This window comes from Saimiri boliviensis, chromosome 3, assembly GCF_048565385.1.
Source record: "Saimiri boliviensis isolate mSaiBol1 chromosome 3, mSaiBol1.pri, whole genome shotgun sequence".
NCBI classification, from domain to species: domain Eukaryota; kingdom Metazoa; phylum Chordata; class Mammalia; order Primates; family Cebidae; genus Saimiri; species Saimiri boliviensis.
Window position 1 is genome coordinate 180,739,825 of NC_133451.1, and position 26,728 is coordinate 180,766,552.

Genomic DNA, 26,728 nt, shown 5'->3' on the forward strand with positions numbered 1-26,728 from the left:
ATTAATATGAGGAAGGTTTCCTAGTAGAAAATTTAAAAAAGTCTAGACAAATCCTCATTTTCAAAACTACATATTGAAAACATGAAAACTACTTGTTCAAGTAATTTCTTCAAAAAAGTATGCATGTTCTGACTGTGGAATTAGTCTACTGGTCAATTAAAGACAATTTTAATCACCTTTTTAAAAAATTTTCATAGAAATGAGAGATGGTACGTGTTTCTCAAATAAACAGCATTATGTAAGTCCAATAAAAAAATCCAAAAGAATTGAATGAAGACCTACAAATGCTTATGCCAAGCAGGAATCTGCCTGCCACCTGCAGTCTCACAGTAATTCAAAATAGGTGCTGAATTCAGAATTCTGAAACTATTTCTATTACTTGAGCTCTAGCAAAATGTAAGGTTCAGTAGCCTCAACTAGCATAATGCCTTCGCTGTCCAAAGCCAGAATGATTATACTGATAACCTCCATGCTGGAAATGCTGTTCAAATTGACCCCCTTGGTGATAATTCTGGCTCACTCTTCCTCCCCAGCCTCCTCCCTGACCTGCACGACCACCTCGCCCTCCACAACCACCTCGCCCTCCACGACCACCACCACAATCACCATGATGCCCGCCATCTTGGTGTCTATTATCCTGCTGGTAGCCACCACCCTGGTATCCACTTCCTATATATGAAGATGTCTGGAAGCCACCATTACCTCCGCCTTGATAGCCACCACTGTGGCCACCATGATAGCCACCTGGCTGGAAACCTGAATCTCGATAACCATCATCTTGGTAGCCACCTCCTCTTCTACTCCCTCCATCTGTCCAGCCTCCTTGATGCTTATTTCCTCTTCCTCCCCCTCGGCCACCATGGTCATAGCCACCACGTCCACCTCTCCTGCCTCCTTGTTAGTGACCTTCTCATCCTCCATATGAGGAATGTTCATAGCCACCTCTCCCTCCTCCTCGGCCTCCTGTTTGCTGCTGGGGGCCATCTTGCCTCTTCTGCCATGGTGGCATCTCTGGGGGTGGAGGTTCGATTTCATTGGGTCTATCACCTCTGTCAGGCACCCTGCCCATCAACACCTTATTGATAACACAGGCAGTCTTTTCTCTTATAGAGCCGCTGCTTGTCCTCAAAATCTTTGACAAGTCCTGTCTTGCAGCCAAAAGATGGGCAACAGAAATAGTACTTTTAGGGGATAAGACCTAATGCTTTGACTGGTAAACCTTGGCTAATTTTTCTGTCTGACTCTTAGCTCTGTCACACTAGCCAAAGGACTGTACAGTGACATCCAAACGTTTTATTAGCAGCTTTCTCCAGACTTCATATTCATTGGCTATGGCTTGGTTAATTGCTTCTATCTTTTCCCAGTGGGCTGGTCCCATTGGCTTCTTCAGTAAAGGCCTTCCCACATGCTTGGGTGGAACTTTTGCTAATGTTTCCTTTAATTTTTTTTCAATCCCGCTGAAGAACTGGAACATAGTTATATTAGCTGGAGGTTTGGACATTCCTAGAGCAATACATATGCCTTTCAACTCATGAAAGACCTCACTACCGCCTCCTTCTTGAGCTTTTTTGGAGGAGCATTCACACAGAGCATTCTGGCAGCTTCTAGTTCTGAGATGAGGTATGTGAGCAAGAGGAGGCAGTTCTTCTGAATGAGAAGGTGCTTGGTCACATCGCCAGCTGTCAGTGAAAGATGCGGGCAGTTCATCTCCCCTAGCAGCCCACTTACCTCAAGCTGGAATTCTTCAGCTTCACTCGGACTGTTAGTTGCTTGCACATTTTCCTCTAGTTTACAGAGCACTCAATTCAGACACCAGTCAAGCACACAGTTTGGTAAACTCAGGGGAACTGGCTCCACCAGAGATTGCCTGAGAGAGCGCTCCATCTTCCAACAATGGGCCCTTGTAACCTAGATCAACCAGCGACTCCAAGATGTCAGTTTCCATGAGGTCACACTCCATGCTACTGTGGTATTCAAATTTCCGAGTCTTCAGGCTCCTCTCTTCTCTAGAGAGCAATTTTTTTTTAATTGCATTTTAGGTTTTGGGGTACATGTGAAGAACATGCAAGATTGTTGCATAGGTACACACATGGCAGTGTGGTTTGCTGCCTTCCGTCCCCTCACCTGTATCTGTCATTTCTCCCCATGCTATATCTTCCCACCTCCCCGCCCCCCGTCCCTCCCTCATTTTCCCCCAACAGACCCCAGTGTGTAGTGCTCCCCTCCCTGTGTCCATTACACAGCCATCAAAAACGATGAGTTCACGTCCTTTGTAGTGACATGGATGAACCTGGAAGCCATCATTCTCAGCAAACTGACACAAGAGCAGAAAATCAAACACCGCATATTCTCACTCATAGGCGGCTGTTGAACAATGAGAACACACGGACATAGAGAGCAATTTTTTATGAGAAATATTTTCTGGCTGAATTGATCAATCTTATATCTAATCTGAGTTTTTTCTTAAGATGCTTTTAACTTTTTTTTTCCCTCAGTGTAATCTTTCTCAGAATGAGAGCTGTTTTCCACCTAGGTTGGAGTATAGTGACACAGTCTTGACTCACTACAACCTCCAGCTCCCAGGCTCAAGTGATTCTCCTGCCTCAGCTTCCCCAGTAGCTGGAACTACAGGCGCCTACCATCATGCCTGGCTAATTTTTGTATTTTTTATAGAGACAGGGTTTTGTTATGTTGGCCAGGTTAATTTTGAACTCCTGACCTCAACTGATCCTTTCACATTGGCCTCTCAAAGGGATGGGATTACAGGTGTGAGCCACCATGCCCGGCAGAGAGCTGTTGTTATCTCCAATGCTTTAGATATCTTTTTTAGAAGACCTATTTGTTTCCCTTTGTGTCTGTGAATGAGGTGGGCTGTCACAGTGAGAACTCTTGGAGTTATCTCTATCCAGACTACTGCTTGAAATCCAGCAGTATGTTTTTCATCACCATTATAAGTAGAAATGGAAGCTGAGACACTAGTCCCATTTCCATTATTGTGCAGATGCAATTCTACTCAGGGGGCCTGCAGGCTCTCCTCCTGCAGCTCAGACTGTAATCTCTGATGTGACACTGGCGTGCTGTTCTGGCAATTGGGGTTCACGTAAGTTGTGAGTTGTCAGCTGTGTGCTCTGTGCTGTGGAATGTGCCTCAACTGCAAATGTTAGGAGTCAAGAGAGTACCCTAAGCCCCAGGGGAGGGCAAGCAAGAATGCTGGAGCCCAGGGCTCAGGAAATAGAGAGCCATTGATTTAAAATGTACATAGACAAGAAGATAGCACCATAATCAACTATTTTTGTAGAAAAGTGAAAGCCTACCTTCAGCAGGCACCGGGCTTCTAGTTGCAAAACTACCTCCAGTCATGAAGCTGTGAAAAGTTTATTTTGTCATTAAATATTAATTAGCATACATGCATGGCCTCCCCAGTTACAAGGTGAATTTAGAATGAACTATGTATGACATGGTTCTGCATGTTTTTCTACTTGTGGACTAATTATGATGACCATCTTTCTGTCTTTGCAGTCTTTTAAGCAGATTGACTATAATACAGTCAGATTTAATTTTGTAATCATACAGTTTTGTTTTTTCCCTTCCCTTCCCTTCCCTCCCCTCCCCTCCCCTCCCCTTCCCTCCCTTGCCCTTCCTTTCCCTTTTCCCCCACCTCTCTATTACTCCTGTTGCCCATGCTGGACTGTAATGGCACAGTCTCGACTAAATACAACCTCCGCCTCTTATGTTCAAGTGATTCTTCTGCTGCAGCCTCCCAAGTAGCTGTCTTGAGAGGCATACGCCATCGTGCCCAGCTAATTTGGTATTTTTAGTGGAGACGGGGTTTCTCCATGTTGGTCAGGGTGGTCTTGAACTCCAGAGCTCAGGTGATTAGCCCATCCCGGCCTCCCAAAGTGCTGGGACTACAGGGGTGAGCCACTACACCCAGCGTCTTTTTTTTTGAGAAGTCTAGCCTATGCTGGAGTGCAGTGCCATGATCTCAGCTCACTTCAACCTCCGCTTCCCACAGCCTAGTTCAAGCAACTCTCCTGCCTCAGCCTCTGAGTAGCTGGTGTTACAGGAATACGCCAACATGCCCAGCTAATTTTTGTATTTTTAGTAGAGACAGAGCATCACCACGTTGGCCAGCCTGGTCTTGAACTCCTGACCTTGTGATCTGCCCACCTCAGCCTCCCAAAGTCCTGGGATTACATGCATCAGTCACCACACCTGGCCCACAGTTTTGTTTTATTTTTTCTTGCTTGCTTTCCTTTTTACTTTTTTGACAATGTCATTCTTTTTGCTGAGGCTGGAGTGCAATGGCTTGATCTCAGCTCATCGCAACCTCTGCCTCCTACGTTCAAGTGATTTTCCTGCCTGAACCTCACAAGTAGCTAGGATTACAGGCATGCATCACCACACTTGGCTAATTTTGTACTTTTAGTAGAGATGGGGTTTGTGTTGGCCAGGCTGGTCTCAAACTCCCAACATCAGGTGATTTGCCCACCTCAGCATCCTAAAATGTTGGGATTACAGGTGTGAGCCACCGCACCTGGCCTTTCAGTTTTGTTTTCTATCAGTCGTGTTATTGTGGAGTTTTCCTGGGGCTGGAGAAAATATTTCTTGTAACTGTATTTCCCAAACACTGTCTAGAATTAGAAAACATGACATAAACACATAAGGTTTCAACCAAGCTTTATTCTAGAGGGGCCTTTCCCTTTCAGGCTTTACATCAACTTACACTTACGCTGTAAAGTGCATGTTGTCTCCTGAACATGCAGGCAGAATTATGTCTCTGCCTGTTTGGTATCTATAGTCCTCTACAGTCACTTCCAGAGAGGCTAGATGAGATTACTACACACTTTGCAGGGGAGCAGTCAATCATTTTACCTCTTTCACTGACTCTTCCATTATAAGACCTGAAACAGATTGAGAGCTCATGGGTCCTAGAAACGCAATTAGAGTAACATGAGTGCATTTAGTAGACATGCAGACATGAGAATCTCCACTTTCCTTTTTCTCCTCTTGCTAAAATGCTCAAATGTGCAGGTAGCATGTGCTGCTACTCCACCCATTTTGGACCTAAATCTGCAGCCTCCAATTATAAATCTAGGTCTTGAGATCTTATCTGAGGAATGAAAGTCCTTTTAGTTATCAAACACAGAGAGACATTAAAATGAGAGCACAGTTATGTCTTTCTCCACCTTTCAACTACCTATCTCTTGAAACTGTTCATGATTGCCACAAGTATGTATAAATTAAACTAATAATGTCACAGAAGACACTATATCATATACCCGAACCCTTAGTGATGTATAGCTAATCCATAATCAAAGTTATTTCTTTCAATAAAGAAGACTTCCCTGTTTCTTCCACTTTTTGACCAAGTATTGCTTGGAAGGAATGCTGCTGAAACTGTAACCAAAGGAGGCATTATGCTTCCAGAAAAATCTCAAGGAAAAGTGTTGCAAGCAACAGTAGTTGCTGTTGAATCAGGTTCTAAAGGAAAGGGTGGAGAGATTCAACCAGTTAGTGTGAAAGTTAGAAATAAAGTTTTTCTCCCAAAATATGGAGGAACCAAAGTAGTTTTAGGAGACAAGGATTCTTTCCTATTTAGAGACGGTGACATCCTTGGAAAGTACAGAGACTGTAATAAATCACTATTGAAATGGCATCAACGTGAAGCAGCCCATTCTACTGAAGTTCTGAAATCTTTCATCATGTAAATAATTTTCATGTCTCTTTTATAATAAACTAATAACTAATGACCAAAAAAAGGTGCTCACTTCAGTAGCACACACACAATTGGTACAATACAGAGAAGATTAGCAAATAATAATAATAATAATAATAATAATAATAAGAAATAAATAAAGACTGCCTGAGAAACTTTTTTTTTTTTTTTTGAGACGGAGTTTCGCCCTTGTTACCCAGGCTGGAGTGCAATGGCGCGATCTCGGCTCACCGCAACCTCCGCCTCCCGGGCTCAGGCAATTCTCCTGCCTCAGCCTCCTGAGTAGCTGGGATTACAGGCACGTGCCACCATGTCCAGCTAATTTTTTGCACTTTTAGTAGAGACGGGATTTCACCATGTTGACCAGGATGGTCTCGATCTCTCGACCTCGTGATCCACCCGCCTCGGCCTCCCAAAGTGCTGGGATTACAGGCTTGAGCCACCGCGCCCGGCTTCTTTTTTTTTTTTTTTTTTTTGAAATGAAGTCTCGCTCTGTCACACAGGCTGGAGTGCAGTGGCATGATCTCAGCTCATTGAAACCTCCACCTCCCAGGTTCAAGGGATTCTTCTGCCTCAGCCTCCTGAGTAGCTGGGATTACAGATGTGTACCACCACACCCAGCTAATTTTTTGTATTTTTAGTAGAAATTGGGTTTCACTGTGTTAGCCAGGATGGTCTGGATCTCCTGACAGGGTTTCACCATTTTGGCCAGGCTGGTCTTGAACTCCTGACCTCATGATCCACCCACCTCTTCCAGGCTGAAGTGCAATGGTGATCTTGGCCCACTGAAACCTCCAACTCCCAGGTTCAAGTGATTCTCCTGCCTCAGTCTCCCAAGTAGCTGGTATTACAGGCACCTGCCATCATGCCTAGCTAATTTTTGTATTTTTAGAAGAGACAGGTTTCACCGTTTTGGCCAGGCTGGTCTTGAATTCCTGACCTCTGATGGTCCACCTGCCTTGGCCTCCCAAAATGCTGAGATAACAGGCATGAGCCATCATGTCTGGATGAGAAACAACTTTTTTTATCAGTTCACTCTGTTGTCTTTTTTTCTGCTTTTACAAATCCACTTTTTTTTTTTTTGAGACGGAGTTTTGCTCTTGTTACCCAGGCTGGAGAGCAATGGCGCGATCTCGGCTCACCGCAACCTCCGCCTCCTGGGTTCAGGCAATTCTCCTGCCTCAACCTCCTGAGTAGCTGGGATTACAAGCATGCGCCACCATGCCCAGCTAATTTTTTGTATTTTTCTAGTAGAGACGGGGTTTCACTATGTTGACCAGGATGGTCTCGATCTCTTGACCTCGTGATCCACCTGCCTCGGCCTCCCAAAGTGCTGGGATTACAGGCGTGAGCCACTGCACCCGGCCACAAATCCACTTTTTTTTTTTTTTAAGACAGAGTCTTTCTCTGTTAGCCACGGACATGATGTGAGGGGATCTTTCTTTTGATTGTACTTTACTTGCTGTAACACCAAAAATGCAGAGAGAGGTTAATCGCACCTAGAATATGCACATAAGTTGTGGCCTCTGCCTGGTATTTACAAGACAAGGCAGGATTTAAATACAAAACATACAGAAAACTAAGAGGAGGCATTTTCTGCATTGCAGGATGTCAGCACAGAGATCTTAAAGGCCCCCTTTGAAAGTGTGGCTCTTTGAGCTTTTCAGGTCTTGTTCAGTAACCTGCTACAGTTCTGTGAGTAGCTCCAAGGGTAAATAGAATCTGATGGCAGAATCTGTAAGTGTAAACAAGCATCTTAGGAGTGATAAGATAAAGACTGCAAAGTATCCAGAGCCATAACCACAACTATAGCTATGAGTAAAAATGTGATACTGGAGTAGAATTTTTTTTTTTTTTTGAGACGGAGTTTCGCTCTTGTTACCCAGGCTGGAGTGTAATGGCGCGATCTCGGCTCACCGCAACCTCCGCCTCCTGGGCTCAGGCAATTCTCCTGTCTCAGCCTCCTGAGTAGCTGGGATTACAGGCACGCGCCACCATGCCCAGCTAATTTTTTGCACCTTTAGTAGAGACGGGGTTTCACCATGTTGACCAGGATGGTCTCGATCTCTCAACCTCGTGATCCACCCGCCTCGGCCTCCCAAAGTGCTGGGATTACAGGCTTGAGCCACCACGCCCGGCTGGAGTAGAATATTCTTGTCCTTCATTTTACCCAAGAGCTAGCTTATCATGACAGGTAATCCCAGTTCTAGAGCGCTACCAGGGGAGATCTATGTTTTATTTGAAATTAGCCTGAATCGTCTGGGCACGGAGGCTCATACCTGTAATCCCAGCACTTTGGAGATCAAGGCGAGTGGATCACCTGAGGTCAGGAGTTTGAGAGCAACCTGGCCAACATGATGTAACCCTATCTCTACTAAAAATACAAAAAGTAGCCCAGCGTGGTGGTGTGCACCTGTAGTCCCAGATACTTGGGAGGCTGAGGCAGGAAAAATGCTTGAACATGGGAGGCAGAAGTTGCAGTGAGCCAATATTGCATCATTGCTCTCCAGCCTGGGCAACAGAGAGAGACTCCATCTTAAAATAAAAAATAAAAATAAAAAAATAAAAACCAGAAAAATAAAAAAGAATCAGCCTGAGTCTCTCCTGCCTGTCATATCATTGGGCCACCAGCACAGGGTCACTGGGAACCTTATCACAATCACCTAGGCATCTTTGAGTTATTTGAGAATGTCCAGAGCAGAATTTTATTAGGTTGACAAGAGTCGTTAATTCTACTTCTGTCCCAGTCTAAGAGAAATGACTCATTCCGTGTTTGTTCCTCACCTCATAGAAGAAATGTTTTTGGTTGGCACCCAAACGAGAGTTTCTCCAGTTTCCTTGTACTTGAGTGAAAAACAGGAGGAGATCTAGAGACTCAAACACATAAATCAGTTGCTTTCCTTTCATATAGTCATTAGAAAAATAAATAAAGCAGACATGGTCCCTACATTCCAGAAATTTTTAGTCTATACTAGCAACTGGATAAAAAGTTGAATTATGCATTATATGGTGAGTACAATAAATAGATGTGTGCAAAATCTTGGGCTTTATTTGGGCCACTTTCTTTTTATTTGTGTGTGTGTGTGTGTGTGTGTGTGTGTGTGTGAGTGAGAGAGAGAGAGAGAGAGATTTTTTTTCTTGTTGCCAAGGCTAGAGTGCAATGGTGTGATCTCAGCTCACCATAACCTCTGCCCCTCAGGTTCAAGTGATTCTCCTGCCTCTGCCTCCCGAGTAGCTGTGATTACAAGCATGCGCCACCAGGCCTGGCTAATTTTGTATTTTTATTTTAGTACAGATGGGGTTTCTCCATGGTCATGCTGGTCTCAAACTCCCAATCTCAGGTGATCCACCTGCCTCAGCCTCTCAAAGTGCTGAGATTACAGGCGTGAGCCACCGCGCCTGGCCCTCACTTTCTTTATATTGTTCTGACTTCTGATGTTTTTACCTGAGGGGATATTTATGAACAGAAGAGTTGTTACGATTATTTGTATTTCTTTGTTTATCTGTGAGTGTGAGGATGGAGTCTCACTCTGTTGCCCAAGCTGAAGTTCAGTGGCTTGATCTCAGCTCACTGCAACTTTTGCCTTCTGGGTTCAAGCGATCCTCCTGCCTCTGCTTCTGCAGTAGCTAGGATTACAGGTGTAGACCACGACACCCAGCTAATTTTTGTATTTTTTAGTAGAGACTGAGTTTCTCTTAATGTTGGCCAGGCTGGTCTGGAATGCCTGCCTCGGCCTCCTAATAAAATTATCCTAGTAAAGTGATTTGTTTCAATTGCTTATTAGTATATGACATGAAATTGACAGGGCAGTGGCACAAAAAGATTTAAATTACACAAACTCTGCAATTTAAATTTCTCTTAGGTAAGTTTAGGAAAAACACTCAGAACTGAAAATACACTCAGTGGCATAGAAAACTGAATTCTACATAGGGTCCACTCCCTGCCCCAGACCTTTTCAGATTCACCCTTTTTAGAGGCCTTATTTAGGTCTGGCCCTACCTTAAAGTCACCTCATGGAACTGAATAGAAGAGATCAGAGTTTTGAGCGATGAATCTTGTTCTGCTTTTAGAGCTGGTGCTCAGAGTTTTCTGAAACCAAAAAGCAGATAAATGAGAAACATAAAGTATGCATTTTAGGGTCTCATTTTTAAATTGTTAACTTTAAAATTAGTGCTTGCAGAGAAATTCTATTTAGCAACTTGTTTTCTGTCCTGCAGATCTTGCACAAGTCACAAAAAAGTGAATATAAACATCATACAAAATTTTGTAAATTATATTAAACTATTCATTTCTGTATGACTCCCATCTTTCTGCATTTAGATTTTATTCTTTTTTTTTTTTAAATCAATAACAGAGAAACAGGATAAGACATAAAAATTCTGGGTTCTTTTTCTAAATATTTGGAATTATTGAACATTTAATATCAACACATAGAATGTTATTAAAATTAAATCTCATAATGTGTTATACTGCTCTGTAAAATCTTATTGAGCACATAGTACCTGCTTAATAACATTTTATTAGTACATGTGTACATGTTGTTTTTTAAATACAGATATAAGGCCTGGTGTGTTGGTTCACACCAATAATCCCAGTGCTTTGGAAGGCTGAGGTGGGCTGATCATTTGAGTTCAGGTGATCGAGACTAGCCTGACCAACATGGTGAACCATCATCTCTACTAAAAATGCAAAAAAAAAAAAAAATAGCCAGGCATAGTGGCACATACCTGTCATCCCAGCTTCTTGGAAGGCTGAGGCAGAAGAATCACTTGAACTTGGGAAGCAGAAGTTATAGTAAGCACAGATTGCGCCACTGCACTCCAGCCTGTGTAACACAGCAAGACTCCATATAAATACATAAATAAATAAATGCAAACTTAGTCAGATATTGCTGCTTTCTGTTTTCTCTGTAAACTTTAAAAAGCCAGCAAAGATTATGATACTTTAAGATGGAGATTGGTTGTCTTCATCTGTGCCAAAAGTATCTGTGTCGTGACAAGAGTGCCAAGTGTAAGAGACTTTGTGTTGTGCCTGCCTTTTTTTTTGTTTTTCTTTTTTTTGAGACAGTTTCGCTCTCGTTACCCAGGCTGGAGTGCAACGGCGCGATCTCGGCTCACCGCAACCTCCGCCTCCTGGGTTCAGGCAATTCTCCTGCCTCAGCCTCCTGAGTAGCTGGGATTACAGGCACGCGCCACCATGCCCAGCTAATTTTTTGTATTTTTAGTAGAGACGGGGTTTCACCATGTTGACCAGGATGGTCTCGATCTCTCGACCTCGTGATCCACCCGCCTCGGCCTCCCAAAGTGCTGGGATTACAGGCGTGAGCCACCGTGCCCGGCCAGAAATGGCTTTCTTAATAATAATTTTTTTTGGTCTTTTATTTACTCAGGAAAATCAGGCCGGTTTCTGCGATGGCGGCTCCCTGCCGCCCGCCGAGCGGAGCCTTCCTGGTCACTGTCGCCGACGTTCTGGGTGCCGGACGCCGGAGCCAGAGTTTCTCGGCCCGCTGGGCTTGGTGCGGCGGCGGCGCACGGTCCTGCCGTTCCCCGCGTTCCATTCCGCGTCTTACTGAGCGCCGGGCGGCTCGCTCCCGCGGGCACTGGGGCTTTCCGGGCGTCCGCCGGCTTCCGGCTTCCGGCTTCCGCCTGCATCTCCGCTGACGGCCCGAGGCCGAAGCCGCTGTTCCGCCCCGGCCGGCCGCCGCTGAGGCTTTTCAGCCCTGCGAGGATCCGCTGCTTTGCGGACTGCAGAGGGCTTGGGTGGAGCGATGTATCCGAACTCAAGCCCCAGAGCGGGAGACGCCCGGGCCTCCGGTCGGTCGCACGCACCTCCTGGGTGGGGCAGTGCCCCACCTCGCCGCAACTTGCCCTGTTTGGCTTCTACCCGCTGTCCGGCCAGCCCCACAAAATGAACCCGGTACCGTGTTTGGAATTGAGACCACTCAGCTTCTGCGTCTCTCGCTGGGAGCTGCTTTCTGGAGCTGCCTCTTACTTGGCCACCATGGGATCCCCTATCAAGCTCGTCCACGGAGGTACTAGCCGGCTGTTCGCCGTCACTGCCTGCAGAGAGCTACTGGCTCAGGTAATTCCACCTGTACAACAAGCCAGCGGCCGCACGGTCGAACAGCATGTTTTCCCTCTAGCTGTGCAGGGGTCCGCAGCCCAGTCACCTCCGCACCACGCAGGAGGCTCTCCGAGCTATTGTGGCCTTTTTAATCGGGTAAGCATTTTGATCTGGTGTGCATGCTTCTCAAAATATAACTGAATCAGTCAGGGTTCAACCAAAGAAGCAGAACCAGTGGGAGGTATATATTAAGAGATTTATCATAGGTCTGCCACGGTGGCTCATGCCTGTAACCCCAGCACTTTGGGAGGCCGAGGCGGGCGGATCATGATGTCCAGAGATAGAGACTATCCTAGCCAACATGGTGAAACCCCGTCTCTACTAAAAATACAAAAATTAGCTGGGCATGGTGGCGGGTGCCTGTAATCCCAGCTACTCAGAGGCTGAGGCAGAATTGCTTGAACCTGGGAGGCGGAGGTTACAGTGAGCCAAGATCACACCACTGCGCTCCAGCCTGGGTGGCAGAGACTGTGTATAAAACAAAACAAACAAACAAATAATAATTTTTTTTTAAGATGAAGTTTCTCTTTTGGTGCCCAGGCTGGAGTGCAATGGCACAACCTCAGCTCACTGCAAATTCTGCCTCCCAGGATCAAACGATTGTCTTGCCTTAGACTCCCAAGCAGCTGGGATTACAGGCATGTGCCACCACATTCGGGTAATTTTAGTAGAGACGGGGTTTCTCCATGTTAGGCTCGTCTCGAACTCCCGACCTCAGGTGATCTACCCGCCTTGGTCTTTCAAAGTACAGGGATTATAGACGTGAGCCATCACACCTGGAAATGATAAAATATTGAATACTTGTTTTTATTTTAAGTTCCAGGATACATATGCAGAATGTGCAGCGTTATTACAAATGTATATGTGTGTCATGGTGGTTTGCAAATAACATGATCTTATTTCTTTTTATGGCTGCATAGTATGCCACGGTGTATATGTAACACATTTTATTTATCCAGTCTGTTATTGATGGGCATTTGGGTTGGTTCCATTTCTTCGCTATTGTAAATAGTGCTGCAATAAACCATTGCATATGTGTGCATGTGTCTTTATAGTAGAGTGATATATATTCCTTTGAGTATGTTCCCAGTAATGAGATTGCTGGGTCAAATAATATTTCTGGTTCTAGATCCTTGACGATCACCACACTGTCTTCCACAATGATTGAACTAATATACATTTTCGCCAACAGTGTAAAAGCATTCCTATTTCTCCACAGCCTCACCAGTATATACTGTTTCTGACTTTTTAATAATCACCGTTCTAACTGGTGTGAGATAGTTCTCATTGTGGTTTTGATTGGTATTTGTCTAATGATCAGTGATGTTGAGCTACTGTTCATATGTTTGTTGGCTGCATAAATGTCTTCTGAAAAGTGTCTGTTTATCTTTTGCTCAGTCTTTGATGAGATTTTTTTTTTCTTGTAAATCTTTTGAAGTTTCTTGTAAATTCTGGATCTTAGACCTTTATCATATGGGTAGATTGCAAAACTTTTTCTCCCATTCTATAGGTTGCCTGTTCACTCTGATAGTAGTTTCTTTTTCTTTGCAGAAGCTCTTTTCTTTAATTAGATCTTATTTGTCAATTTTGCCTTTCGTTGCAATTACTTTTGGCGTTTTTGTCATGAAGTCTTTGCCCATGCCTATGTCCTGAATGGTATTTCCTAGGTTTTCTTTTCATTTTTATTTTTATTTATTTTATTTTTTTAATTTATTTATTTTGAGACAGAGTTTTGCTCCTGTTGCCCAGGCTGGAGTGCAATGATGTGATCTTAGCTCACTGCAACCTCCACCGTTCAGGCTCAATTGATTCTCATGCCTCAGCCTCCCAAGTAGTTGGGATTACAGGCATGTGCCACCTCGCTTGGCTAATTTTTTTTTTTAGTAGGGATGGTGTTTCTCCAATTTGTTCAGACTGGTCTCAAACTCCCGACCTCAGGTGATTTGCCCACCTCAGCCCCCTAAAGTGCTGGGATCACAGGCATGTGCCACTGTGCCCGACCTCCTAGGTTATTTTCTAGGGTTTTTATGGTTTTGAGTTTTACATTCAAGTCTTTAATTCATCTTGAGTAAATTTTTGTAGATGATGTAAGGAAGAGGTCTAGTTTGAGTTTACTGTATATGGCTAATCAGTTTTCTAAGCACCATTTATTGAAGGGAAAATCCTTTCCCCATTGTTTATTTTTGTCAGCTTTGTTTAATATCTGATGGTTGTAGATGTGGTGTTATTTCCGAGATTTCTTTTCTGTTTCATTGGTCTGCATGTCTGTTTTTGAACCAGTATTATGCTATTTTGGTTACTGCAGCCTCGTAGTATAGCTTGAAGTCAAGTAGTGTGATGCCTTTATCTTTGTTCTTTTTGCTTAGTATTGTCTTGGCTATACAAGCTTTTTTTTGGTTGCATATGCAATTTAAAGTGTTTTTTTTTTTCTAATTCTGTGAAGAATATCAATGATAGTTTGATGGGAATAGCATTGAATCCACAAATTTGGGCAGTATGGTCATTTCTATAATGTTGACTTTTTTTTTTTTTTTTTTTTTTAGATGATGTTTTTCTCTTGTTTCCCAGGCTGGAGTGCAGTGGTATGATCTCAGCTCACCACAACCCCCACCTCCCGGGTTCAAACAATTCAAGTGATTCTCCTGCCTCAGCCTTCCATGTAGCTGGGATTACAGCCATGCGTCACCACACCTGGCTAATTCTGTATTTTAGTAGAGATTGGTTTTCTTCATGTTAGTTAGGCTGGTCTTGAACTGTCAACCTCAGGTGATCCACTAGCCTCCGCCTCTGAAAGTGTTGAGATTGCAGGCGTGAGCCTCTGTGCTCAGCCTGATGTTGATTCTTTCTGTCCATAAGAATGGAATGTTTTTCCATTTGATTGTGTGCTCTCTTACTTCCTTGAGCAGTGATTTGTTGTTCTCCTTGAAGAGGTCCTTCACATTCCTTGTTATCTGTATTTCTAGGCATTTTATTCGTTTTGTAGCAATTGTGAAGTTCATTTATGATTTGGCTCTCTGATTGTTTATTGTTGGCTTATAGGAATGCTTGTGATTTTTGCATATGGATTTTGTTTTTGACTTTGCTGAAGTTACTTATCAGCTTAAGGCGTTTTTGGGCTGAGATGATGAAATTTTCTAAATATAGTATAATGTCTTCTGCAAACAGAAACAATTTGACTTCCTCTTTATCTATTTGAGTACTTTTTTTTTCTCTTGCCTGATTGCCCTGGCCATAACTTCCAATACTATGTTTAATGGGAGTGGTGACAAAGGGCATCCTTGTCTTGGACTGGTTTTCACAGAGAATGTTCCCAGCTTTTTCCCATTCAATATAATACTGGCTATTGGTCTGTCATAAACAGCACTTATTATTCTAAGATATGTTCCATCAATGCATAGTTTATTGAAAGTTCTTAACATCAAAAAAGTTGAATTTTATCAGAGGCTTTCTGCATCTATTGAGATAATAATGTGGCTTTTGTCTTTGGTTCTGTTTATTTTATTAATTATGTTTATTAATTAGCATATGTTGAAATAGCCCTGCATCCCAGGGATGAAGCCAACATGATCATGGTGGATAAGCTTTTTTGATGTGCTCCTGGATTCAGTTTGCCAGTGTTTGTTTATTTGACACAGAGTTTCTTTCTTGTTGCGCAGCCTGGTGGGCAATGGTGCAGTCCCCGTTCACTACAACCTCCACCTTTTGGGTTCAAGTGATTCTCCTGCCCCAGCGTCCTAAGTAGCCGAGATTACAGGTGCCCACCACCACACCCAGCTAATTTTGTTTTGTTTTGTTTTGCTTTGTTTTTGTAATTTTAGTAGAAATGGGGTTTCACCATGTTGGCCAGGCTGGTCTTGAACTCTTGACCCCAGGCAATCTGCCCATTTCAGCCTCCCAAAGTGCTGCGATTACAAATGTGAACCACTGTGCCCTGCCTTGACTTGCCAGTACTTTATTGAGGATCTTCACATTGATGTTTATCAGGGATATTGTCCTGAAGTGTTTTTTGTTATTGCCGTGTTTCTTCCAGATTTTAGTAGAATTTTGTTTGTGTCATAAAATGTGTTAGGAAGGAGTCCCTCTTTTTCAGTTGTTTGAAATAGTTTCAGAAGGAATTGTACCAGCTCCTCTTTGTATCTCTTGAAAAATTTGGCTGTGAATCTGTCTGGTCCTGGGCTGTTTTTGGTTAGTAGGCTATTAACTACTGCCTCAATTTCAAAACTTGTTATATTGATCTATTTAGGGATTTTACTTCTTCCTAGTTTAGTCTTGGGAGGGTGTATGTGTAAAGGAATCATCCATTTCATCTAAATTGTCTAGCTCATTTGCATAGAGGTGTTTATAGTGGCCTCTGATAATAGTTTATATTTCTGTGGGATCAGTGGGAGATCTCCCTTATTTTTTTTTAATGTGTGTATTTATTTTCTTTTCTTCACCAGTCTAGCCAGTAGACTTTTTTCGAGACAGGGTCTCAATCTGTTGCCCAGGCAGGGGTTCAGTGTTGTGATTGTGGCTCACTGCAACCTCTACTTCCTGGGTTCAAGCAATTCTTCCTTCCTCAGCCTCTTGAGTAGATGGGATTACAGGCAGCCACCACCACACCCAGCTAATTTTCTATTTTTTAGTAGAGATTGGGTTTTGACATATTAGTCAGGCTGGTCTTGAACTCCTGATCTCAGGTGATCTGTCTGCCTTGGCCTCCCAAAGTGCTGGGATTACAGGCATGAGCCACCATGCCCAGCCTTAGCTCTTTTAATTGTGATGTTGAGGTATCTATTTGAGATTTTTCTAGCTTTCTGATGTGGTTATGTAGTGATATAAATTTCCCTCTAAACACTGTTTCAGTTGTGTCCCAGAGATTCTGGCATGCTGTGTCTTTGTTCTCACTGGTTTTAATTAACTTCTTGATTTTTGCCTTAATTTAATTATTTACCCAGGAATTATTCAGGAGCAGGTTGTTCATTTTTTATGTAAATGTGTGGTTTTGAGTAAGTTAATCTGAGTTCTAATTTGATTATGCTGTGGTCTGAGACACTATTATGATTTTAGCCCTGTTGCATGCCTGAAGAGTGTTTTACTTCCAATTCTGTGGTTGATTTGAGAAAAGTGCCATGTGGCACTGAGAAGAATGTGTATTCTGTTTATTTGGGGTGGTGAGTTTTGTAAATGCCTATTGGGTCCACTTGCTCAAGAGCTGAGTTCAAGTCCTTAATATCCTTGTTAATGTTCTGTCTTGTTGATCTGTCTAATATTGACAGTAGGATGTTAAAGTATCCCACTATTATTGTGTGGGAATCTAAGTCTTTTTGTAGGTCTCAAGAACTTGTTTTATGAATCTGGGTGTTTCTGTATTGGGCACATATATATTTAGGATAGTTAGCTCTTCTTGTTGAATGGATTCCTTTACCATAATGTAATGCCCTTCTTTGTCTTTTTTTAGTCTTTGTTGGCTTAAAGTCTGTTTTGTCAGAAACTAGGATTCCATCCCTTGCTTATTTCTGCTTTCCATTTGTTTGGTAAATTTTGCTTCATCCCTATGTGTGTCTTTGCACATGAGATAGGTCTCCTGAATACAGCACACTGTTGAGTCTCAACTCTTCATCCAATTTTCCAGTCTATGTCTTTTAATTGGGGCATTTAGTTCATTTACATTTAAGCTTAGTATTGTTCTGTGTGAAGTTGATCCTGTCATCATGATGCTATCTGGTTATCTTGCACACTAGTTGATGCTGTTTCTTCATATTGTCATTGGTCTTTATGGTGTGTTTTTGCAGTGGCTGGTACCATTTTTCCTTTTCCATATTTAGTGCTTTTTTCAGGAGCTTTTGCAAGCCAGGCCTGGTGGAGACAAAATCCCTAAACATTTCTTGTCTGGAAGGTATTTTATTTCTTTTTCAACTCATGAAGCTTAGTTTGGCTGGATATAAAATTCTAGATTAAAAATTCTTTTCTTTAAAAATGTTAAATATTGGCCTCTACTATCTTCTGGCTTGTAGAGTTTCTACTGAGAAATCCACTGTTAGTCTGATAGTGGTGTATGTAGTGCTTTTGTAGGTGACCTTGCCTTTCTCTCTAGCTGCCCTTAACATTGTGTGTGTGCGTGTGTGTGCGTGTGTGTGTGTGTGTGTGTGTGTGTGTGTGTTTGTGTATTCATTTCAACCTTGAAGAATCTATTATGTTTCTTGGGGTTGATCTTCTTCTGGAGTATCTTAGAAGTGTTCTGTGTATCTCCTGAATTTGAATGTTAGCTAGTCTTGCTAGGTTGGGGAAGTTCTCCTTGAGAATATCCTGAAGTATGCTTTCCAGCTTGTTTCCATTTTCCCCATTTCCTTCAGGTATTCCAGTCAATTGTAGATTTGGACTTTCTATGTAGTCTCATATTTCTCAGAGGCTTTATTTATTCCTTTACATTCTTTTTTTCTCTAATCTTGTCTGCATGCCTTATTCAGCAAGGAGGTCTTCAAATCTGATATTTTTTCTTCCACTTTGTCAATTTGGCTATTGATACTTGTATATGCTTCAAGAAGTTTTCATGCTGTGATTTTTTTACTCTGTCAGGTCATTTATGTTTTTCTCTAAACTGTTTCTACTAGTTAGTGGCTCCTCTCTCTAACTCTTTATCAAGGTTCTTAGCTTTTTTTGCATTCAGTTAGAAAAGGCTCCTTTAGCTCAGTGGAGTTTGTTATTACCCGTCTTCTGAAACCTACTTCTGTCAGTTTGCCTATCTCATCCTCTGTCCAGTTCCACACCCTTGCTGAAGAGGCACTGTGATCATTTGAAGAAGAAGAAGCACTCTTGCCTTTTGGGTTTTCAGCATTTTTTCAATGATTCTCATCTTCATGACTTTGTCTAGTATTGGTCTTTGAAGATGCTGACTCTTGGATAGGGTTCTTGTGGGGCCTTTTTGTTGCTGTTATTTCTGTTCACTTTTCTCTACATGGTCAGGTTTCTCTTCTATATGGTTGCAGTGGTTTCCTGGGGGTTCACTTCAGGCCCTATTTATCCCGGTTGACTCCTGCACCTGCAGATATCACTCAAGGAGCCTGGAGAACAGCAAAGATGGGTGCCTCCTCCTTCCTCTGAAATCTCTGATGTCAAGAAATACCAATTGGATGCCAGTGGGAACACTCCTGTAAAGAATCTCTGACAACCCATGTTGGACTATCTCGCCCAATTGGGTGGCACAAGGAACAGGACCCATTTAATGAAGCACTTTTACTGTTTCTTGGTGGAGGGGGTGTTTTGCTGGGGGTAAGCCCATTACTTTGGTTGCTTGGATTCCTCAGAACTGGTAGGAGAAAAACCTAAGTCTGTTGGTCTGCAGAGACTGTGGTCACCTCTTTCCCTAGGGACTCAGCTCCAGGAAGACTGGAGTTCTGTCCTTGAGCCACTGGCTGGAGTTGTTGGAGTTCCTGCAGGGAGGCCCCACACAGTGAGGAGGGATGAGTCATGGTCAGGCCTGAAGAGGTGCTCTGGCTGCAGTCTGCCATAGCCGGTTTGTTGGGCTGTGGGAGACACCTCTTGGGATCAAGCGATCCAGCGTCCCTGGCTCCAGCAGGGGAAAAGCACAGCCTGCCACTATAGAGATGGCTGTTGCCCTTCCCTTCCTCTGCCCAAGGAGCTTTGTGTGTTAGGCAGCTATCATCCCAGTGCTGGTTGCTCCCCCTCCCCCAGGGAGCTCAAATGGCTTAGACTGCAGGCAGCCATAGCAGTGTTGCTGGTCATCCCTCCCCTGGGAACTCATCAGGCTTAAGCAGATTTTAGCTGAGAGGTTGCTGAGAATCTGCACAGCTCTGGGGTTGAGACCCTAGGCCGTGGTGGAGTGGGATCTTGAGTGAAATCTTTCAATCCGTGGGATGCACAGTTCCGTGGAAAAGCATGGTTGTGTCAGCTAAGTAGCACACTCACTCACCACTTTCTTGGCTGGGGAGTGGGGATCCCCGGGAGTGGGGATCCCCTGCCCTGTGTGGCTCTCAGGTGTGTTGCCACACCACACTGCTCTTTCTCTCTGTGGGTCATGTCAGCTGCCTAGTCAGTGCTTATGAGAGAACCTGGATACCTCAGGTGTCAGTGCAAGATTCACATGCTATTATGGTTCTTTTTGGTAGGAGCCTCTGATCACCACTGCTTCTAGTCAGCCATCTTTGCTCTGCCCCTAAAAAAGGAATTTTGTTTTTTTGTTTTTTTAGTTAAACACGTCTCAGATTAAGAGCTGTGTCTGCTCTGCCTCCTGGAATGCCATGCATTTAGTACTTGCAAAGCTCTACTTACTTGTGCTTTTTCTTCCTAATGAATTTAACTGCTTTTTAGTTCCTATAATAGTCAAGGTTCTTTGAAAACTATCTGTCCTATATACCAGAATCTTCTCTACATTCTCAACATCATAGCTTCTTATATGTCATCAATAATTCTCATTATAAATTTATAAACTGCAATATTAAGAATGTTTTCTTCGTGGCTGTGGAACATGGGCAAGTGTGGATACTCAAGATTCCTATTGGGTAAAAGCTGGGGTGCTTAGTAGAGATGGAGAGCATGTAATGTTGAGGCTCCATCTCTGTTGTCTATTAGGTCGATGCAAAATAGAATTAAGAAAATGCTTATTTAAATGGGATGACATTTTTATTACCTAGAAAGTTTTTTTAAAAAAAGTAAGAGATACTTGCTCTTTAGAGTGTGAAAGAAAGACTACATAAAATCACTATTAAAATTTACAGAACAGGCCAGGCACGGGGGCTTAAGCCTGTAATCCCAGCACTTTGGGAGTCCGAGGCGGGTGGATCACGAGGTCGAGAGATCAAGGCCATCCTGGTCAACATGGTGAAACCCCGTCTCTACTAAAAATACAAAAAATTAGCTGGGCATGGTGGCGCGTGCCTGTAATCCCAGCTACTTAGGAGGCTGAGGCAGGAGAATTGCCTGAACCCAGGAGGCAGAGGTTGCGGTGAGCTGAGATCGCGCCATTGCCCTCCGGCCTGGGTAACAAGAGTAAAACTCCGTCTCAAAAAAAAAAAAAAAAAAAGAATATTCTATTACATTCTTTTTACTGAGCACACTACTAAGTTGCTAACTGAAGAATATTAGCAAGATCCATGTAATTTTCAATAAAGCAGGTATTGCTGCCTTTAAGCCAGACCTGATCACCTGTCTGGAGCAAGGAAAAGAGCCTTGGAATGTGAAGGGACATGAGATGGCAGCCGGATTCCCAGGTAGGTGCGAGTGCAAGTGAGTACATCAGACGCATCTATATATATGTAAAGTATAATGCTCTTCTGCCTCGTTCTCTTTTTTTAAGATTGCTTTGGCTATTCAAAGTTTATTGTAGTTCTATGTGAGTTTTAGAATTATATTTCCTATTACTGTAAAAAATACTGGTATTTTGATAGTTTATTGAATCTAGAGATCACTATAGATAATATGGCACTTCAACAATTTTCTATCAATCAATAGACATGAAATGTTTTTAAATTTATTTTTGTTCTTTCAATTTTTTTTAACTGATATATCCTTTATTTCAAAGATATTTAAGCGCTTTGGTTATTATTTTAGTGCTATGGTAAATAAGATTGCTTTCTTTCTCTATTTTATCAGTTTATTTAAAGTGTATGGAACCATAATGTGTATGTTAATTTTCTATTTTGCAAATTTATTGAGCACAATTACTACTTTAATTAGGTTTTAATGTACTATTCATGGTTTTTTATATAAGATCAAATTATTTACAAAAAACAACTTTTATTTTTTGTCTTTAATTTCAATTACTTAAAAGTTTTTTTGACTGATTTTTATTCCACGTACTTCCAATGCTATGTTAATATAGAAGTATTGAGAATGGGCACAATATACTTTTACATTGGTGTCTGTAAATTTGAAGGACCAAACACTTCTTCAAATTTTTAAAAACTGGTTTCATCTTTTGTTGGGCCCCCAGGGTGATGGGATGCTCTATGGGTTTGTAGTGGAGAGGGGTTGTAGCTTGGTCATAAAGGCTGCTGGGTCTGCATATGAATCCACCTTTAGTTGGCTTGTTACAAGGGGATTGGGTAGTTGTAACTCCCATTTTATTTTTGGACACAGTAAATTCAGGACTTTGCTCTGTAGGGCAGACTCTAGGACAGGTTTCTGCACTTGGGTTTGCTTATGGTAGGCTTTATATTAGAATGTAGATGAGTTTGACTTTCACTGAGTACCAGAGAGGATTTCCCAAGGTCACTGTACGGGTTTCTACATAACCAGAACATGCCATTCACTGTGGCCCAGAGAGCTAAAACTGACTCATGGAACTGCTTCAGGGACCACAGTAAGAGCCAATATCTGCAGGCCTGCCAGCATGGCTATAAACGGGTGTCTTCCTCCAGACCTCTGGAAGGGCAGGATCTCTCCCAGACTGTAGCTGAAAGGAGATTGGGATGATTACAGGAAGAGTTCAGAGTTTTCAGTGGGACCAAGTTTGGTGGGCCAGTTTTTGGTATATAGCCAAGAACAGGGGTCCTGTAGTTTGCCACCTGAATGAAAGACTGTCTTCTGAAAAGAATGTTCCTCAATCTTGGGCATTAGAAGAGTTACACAACTCCCTCCCTGGATCTCAAAGCTCTTTTAAGGGCACATAATTTGGTGGGGTTTTTTTGTTTTTGAGATGGAGTCTCGCTTTGTTGCCAGGCTGGAGTGCAGTGGTGTGATCTCAGCTCACTATAACCTGCACCTCCCGAGTTTAAGTGATTCTCCTGTCTCAGCCTCCTGAGTACCTGGGACTACAGGTGCATGGCACCAAGCCTGGTTAATTTTTATATTTTTAATAGAGACAGGGTTTCACCATATTGGCCACACTGGTCTCGAACTCCTAAACTTGTGCTCCACTCACCGCAGCCTCCAACATGCTGGGATTACAGGCATGAGCCACAGTGCCCATCCAATTTGGTGTTTCTAAATACCCAGATATTGTTTTAATCAGATTAAGTCTGGGGAAAGTTAACTAATTTTATTTAATTTTCTGTACAAGGTATTCAAAACCTAGTGTTGATGAATGATGAGTAGACAATTTTTTTTCTCAAATCTCAGGCCTATCAAATTGCTGGAAATGTTTTTAATTTAAAATTGGGCCAGGCAGGGTGGCACATGCCTATAATCCCAGCTGTTTTGGAGGCTGAGGCATGCAAATCACTTGAAGTCAGGAATTCGAGACCAGCCTAGCCAACCCGGGAGGCGGAGGTTGCAATGAGCCAAGATTGTGCCATTGCACTCCAGCCTGGGTGACAAGAGTGAAACTCTAACTCAAAAAAATAAAAAAGAATGAAGCAAATAAAATAACACTTTGACAGAATCAGTAAAAGTATTCTAAAAATTCCTTCTGACCCATTTTATATATATATATATATAAATGATTGTGATGGAATGGTTGCAGCAATGTGATCTTTTTTCTTTCTTTTTTTTTCGGTTACAATCTTTGTCTCATAACCGGAAACCAAAGAATTTTATTTACAGCTTTATCATCCGTATACCACTAAAATTCGCCAGAGTTGATTCAACCTGCATTCATCTGACTGCCTGAGGCTTTGGATTTAATTCTTCCATCCCACTTTCCAGCTTCCATTTGCCTCACACTCTCTAGTTTTATTCTTTCTCTTTTCCTTTGGGCCAATGCACATGGCCCAACTCACATGCATGGACTCTGGGAAGGTACAGCTCCCTTCCTCCCTCTAAATTCTGAGCAGTGAAGAAGAGAAAGGAATGAGACCCCCACAGGCAGAAGCCATGAGAAGGGGGAGGAGCCATGGCGTTCTGCCCCAGGATGCCCCATGCCTGGACATGCTCCTGCCACTCCCGAGTGCCAGGTGCCCATACGCTACACCTCAGGGTCGTTCTTGTGAGCTTGTGAGCTAAGGTGGCCTGGCAATACAGGCCACTCTCTTCCGTGCTGTGGCTCCTGCGAACACAGGCAGGGGAGAAGAGGCAGTGACTGCCCACCCCCACCATCCCTCCTCCCTGACCCTGCAAACTTCGGGGAAGCTTTCAGGCCCGTGAAAGACCGGGCCCCAGTCTGACTCACCGTTTCCCTGGGTCTGAAGGCCCTGGGTCCCATTTTCAAGGATGACGCTGAAAGATCCTCTTTCACACGGGTGACCTGAGCCCTCACAACTCAGCAGAGCACGACTCTGTCCCCTTCACATGGAGGGGCCGAGGTCCGCGGAGATCCTGGGATGAGCCACCATGAAGGACTCAGAGGGTCCCCGGGAACCTCCCAGGCGGGAAAGGCTCAGGTCAGGCCCGCGCGCTCCAGGTCCTGTGGCAGGATGCAGCCCTCCCTGCGGGCCTTGAGCAGGCGGCGCTCGGCGTGGGCCGCCTTCTTCCTGCGCAGGTTCTACCGCCGCCGGTTCTGGCGCTGCTGCATCTTCTCCACCACGCTGGCTGGCCGTGCGCTTCTCCCAGCTGCGCTGCCGCTGGGCCCTGCGCTTCTCCTTGCGCGTCAGAGCCTCCTGCAGCAGGCGCTCGTCGTCACGGATCTTCACGCCCTCCGCCTTGTACAGGAGGCTGGTCCACTTCATCTTGGCCTCCAGCTCCTGCGTCTTCCCCTCATCCTGGCCGCGCAGCTCGTCCAGCCGGCTGTGCGGCGCCTGCAGGCGCTCCAGCAGCTGCCGGTAGTTCCTCCCGGTCAGCGGCGCGAGGTTCCCCTTCACCCTCTGCCTCTTCTCCTTCCCGCGCTGCGCCTTGCTGGCCGGCTGGTCTTCACTCACCTCCACCTTATTGAAGATCAGCCCCGGCGGCTCCCGAGGCTCCCTGCCGGCCCCCTCTGGGATTGGCTCCACTGGCTCCTGGGCCTCCGCGGCCTTCTCAGCCTTCCTGGCCTTCTCTTTCTCCCGCAGCTCCTTTCGCTTCCTCTTCTTCCGGTCCCGTTACTGCTTTCTCCGCTGCCTTTTCTCCAGGGCAGCAGGGGACAGCTCCTTGGCACTGCCCTGGCCCCGGGCCTCTTGGATCTCCTCATGCATTCGCTGCCGCTGAACATCCAGGGCAAACAGAGACTCAGGCTCTGTGGCCAGGACACCTGCAGGGGTCTCTGCTGAGCTGGAAGCTGAAGCTGCTTCCCCTTGGTCTGCCTCAGGCTTCCTGGCCCCAGAGGCTGCTGGAGACTTCTCCCCCAAGGACTTGGCCTTGTGCTCAGCAACCTCTTCTCGCTCCCGGAATTTCTTTTGCGCTTTCTTCCTTTTCTTTTTTGGGGGTCCTGCAGTTTCTGAGCCTTGAGTTTTGCCAGCCCGCGTGCGCGCCCGCGGCTGCGGGCCTGACTGGGCGCAGATCTTCCTGGCCAGGCTCTGCAGGTAGGCGTCCTTGGAGAGCAGAGAGGCCATCGCGGAGGTCGGGGCAGTCCACGACTCACCTGCAGCAGTGTGATCTTAACCCACTCTCTGTTTCATCATTCTTGGGCTATGGTCATACAACTTCTATGCTTTTTTTTTTTTTTTTTAAGAAAAAGGTTTTGTTAACTTAATAATTTAGCATGATTTTCACAGCCTCATATTTTCAAAAGTGGTTCATTCTTAAGAAAATGTGATTAAATCCCATACCACTTTTCCTCAAAAAGTAACAAATTAATTATATAGTCTAGTGTATAGTTAATACATAAAAAATACAGAGGCAGTCATCTATTTTCACTGCGCATTTGGGAATAAAACATATCTTGGGCTATAGGCCAAGAGCTTTAGGAGAAGATACCTTAGAAAATGTGGGAGACTTGGTTTAGAAACATTTACCCCTATGCCTTAGGGAATAAATCATTCTTTCACCGCTGATTCCAACTATTAACTTGGAACTAAAAAACATGTCATTATACCAAAAAAAAAATCTCATCATGTCTATTTTAGATTCAGGGACTACATGTGCAGATTTGTAGCACAGGCATACTAAATGGTGTCGTGGTTTGGATACTTAATAATCTCATTGCCCAAGTAGTGTACATCACACCTGAAAGTAGTTTTTCAGTGCTTGTCTCCCTTTCTTCTTCCATCTTTTTACACGTTTAGTTTTACCTCTTTAGTGTTTATTTTCATGTTTCCATCTGCACCCAATTTATACCTCCAACATATGGTATTTGTTTTACTAATCCGTAAATTCGCTTACATTAATGGCCTTCTGCTGCAGTCATGTTGCAATAAAGGAAATTAGTTTTTTCTGTGGCTGCATAGTATTGCATGCTGCATAAGTATCTCATTTTTGTTATCCAGTCTAAGATTTATAGGCACCCTGTTTAATTCTATGTCTTTTGCTATTGTAAATTTTCAATAAACATGAGTGCAGATGTCTTTTTGGCAAACGAATTTATTCTCCTTTGGAAGTGATGGGTTAAATGGGAACTCTAGTTTTAGTTCTTTGAGAAATCCCCAAACAGCTTTCCACAGGGGCTAAATTTTATTGCATTTATCTCAAACTATCTCAAAATAATTTATTGCATTCCCACCAACAGTTATAATGATATCTATTTCTCCACATCAACATGTTACTTTTTGATAATAACAGCCATTCTAAATGGTGTGAAATGGTATCACACTGTCATTTTCGTTTACATCTCTGATGATTGGGATGTTAAAGCATTTTCTGAATTTTTATTGTCAACTCTTATGTCTGTTTGAGAAGTATCTATATTACTTTTCTAGTTTTTCAAATTAAATTTCTTATAGATTCTATGTATTAATCACTTGTATGCAGTTTGGAAATATTTTATTTCATATTTTAGAATGTCTGTTTCCTTTGTTGGTAAGTTTCTTTGGCTGTTCAGAAGCTCTTTATTTTAATTAGATGCAAAGTCTTAATTTTTATTCTGTTGAACTCACTTTTAAGATGTTATTCAGAAATTCATTCCAGAGGCCAGTGTTTAGAAGAGTACTTTCTAAGTGTTC

At 43.4% G+C, this 26,728-nt stretch overlaps 1 protein-coding gene and 2 pseudogenes across 1 annotated transcript; 1 reads left to right on the forward strand and 2 right to left on the reverse strand.

Moving 5' to 3' along the window:
• Positions 1–412: 412 nt before the first annotated feature.
• Positions 413–1,999, reverse strand: LOC101044176 (protein FAM98A-like; annotated as a pseudogene).
• Positions 2,000–11,131: 9,132 nt separating this feature from the next.
• LOC141583953 (uncharacterized) lies at positions 11,132–25,296 on the forward strand. Its single transcript, XM_074395737.1, has 3 exons — positions 11,132–11,235; positions 11,294–11,939; positions 20,957–25,296. The coding sequence occupies exons 1-3, from the start codon at positions 11,132–11,134 to the stop codon at positions 20,981–20,983; spliced, it is 777 nt and encodes a 258-aa protein (XP_074251838.1). The 3' UTR covers positions 20,984–25,296.
• LOC101045045 (surfeit locus protein 6 pseudogene) lies at positions 20,951–25,183 on the reverse strand (annotated as a pseudogene).
• Positions 25,297–26,728: the final 1,432 nt, after the last annotated feature.

What these genes read in the sequence shown, in the direction of transcription:
- LOC141583953 (XM_074395737.1), top strand. Translation starts at nt 11,132, where the DNA reads ATGGCGGCTCCCTGCCGCCCGCCGAGCGGAGCCTTCCTGGTCACTGTC. An exon ending in TTCTCGGCCCGCTGGGCTTG is followed by an intron (nt 11,236 to 11,293) that starts GTGCGGCGGCGG and finishes CGTCTTACTGAG; the next exon opens with CGCCGGGCGGCTCGCTCCCG. An exon ending in ATTGTGGCCTTTTTAATCGG is followed by an intron (nt 11,940 to 20,956) that starts GTAAGCATTTTG and finishes TCAATAAAGCAG; the next exon opens with GTATTGCTGCCTTTAAGCCA.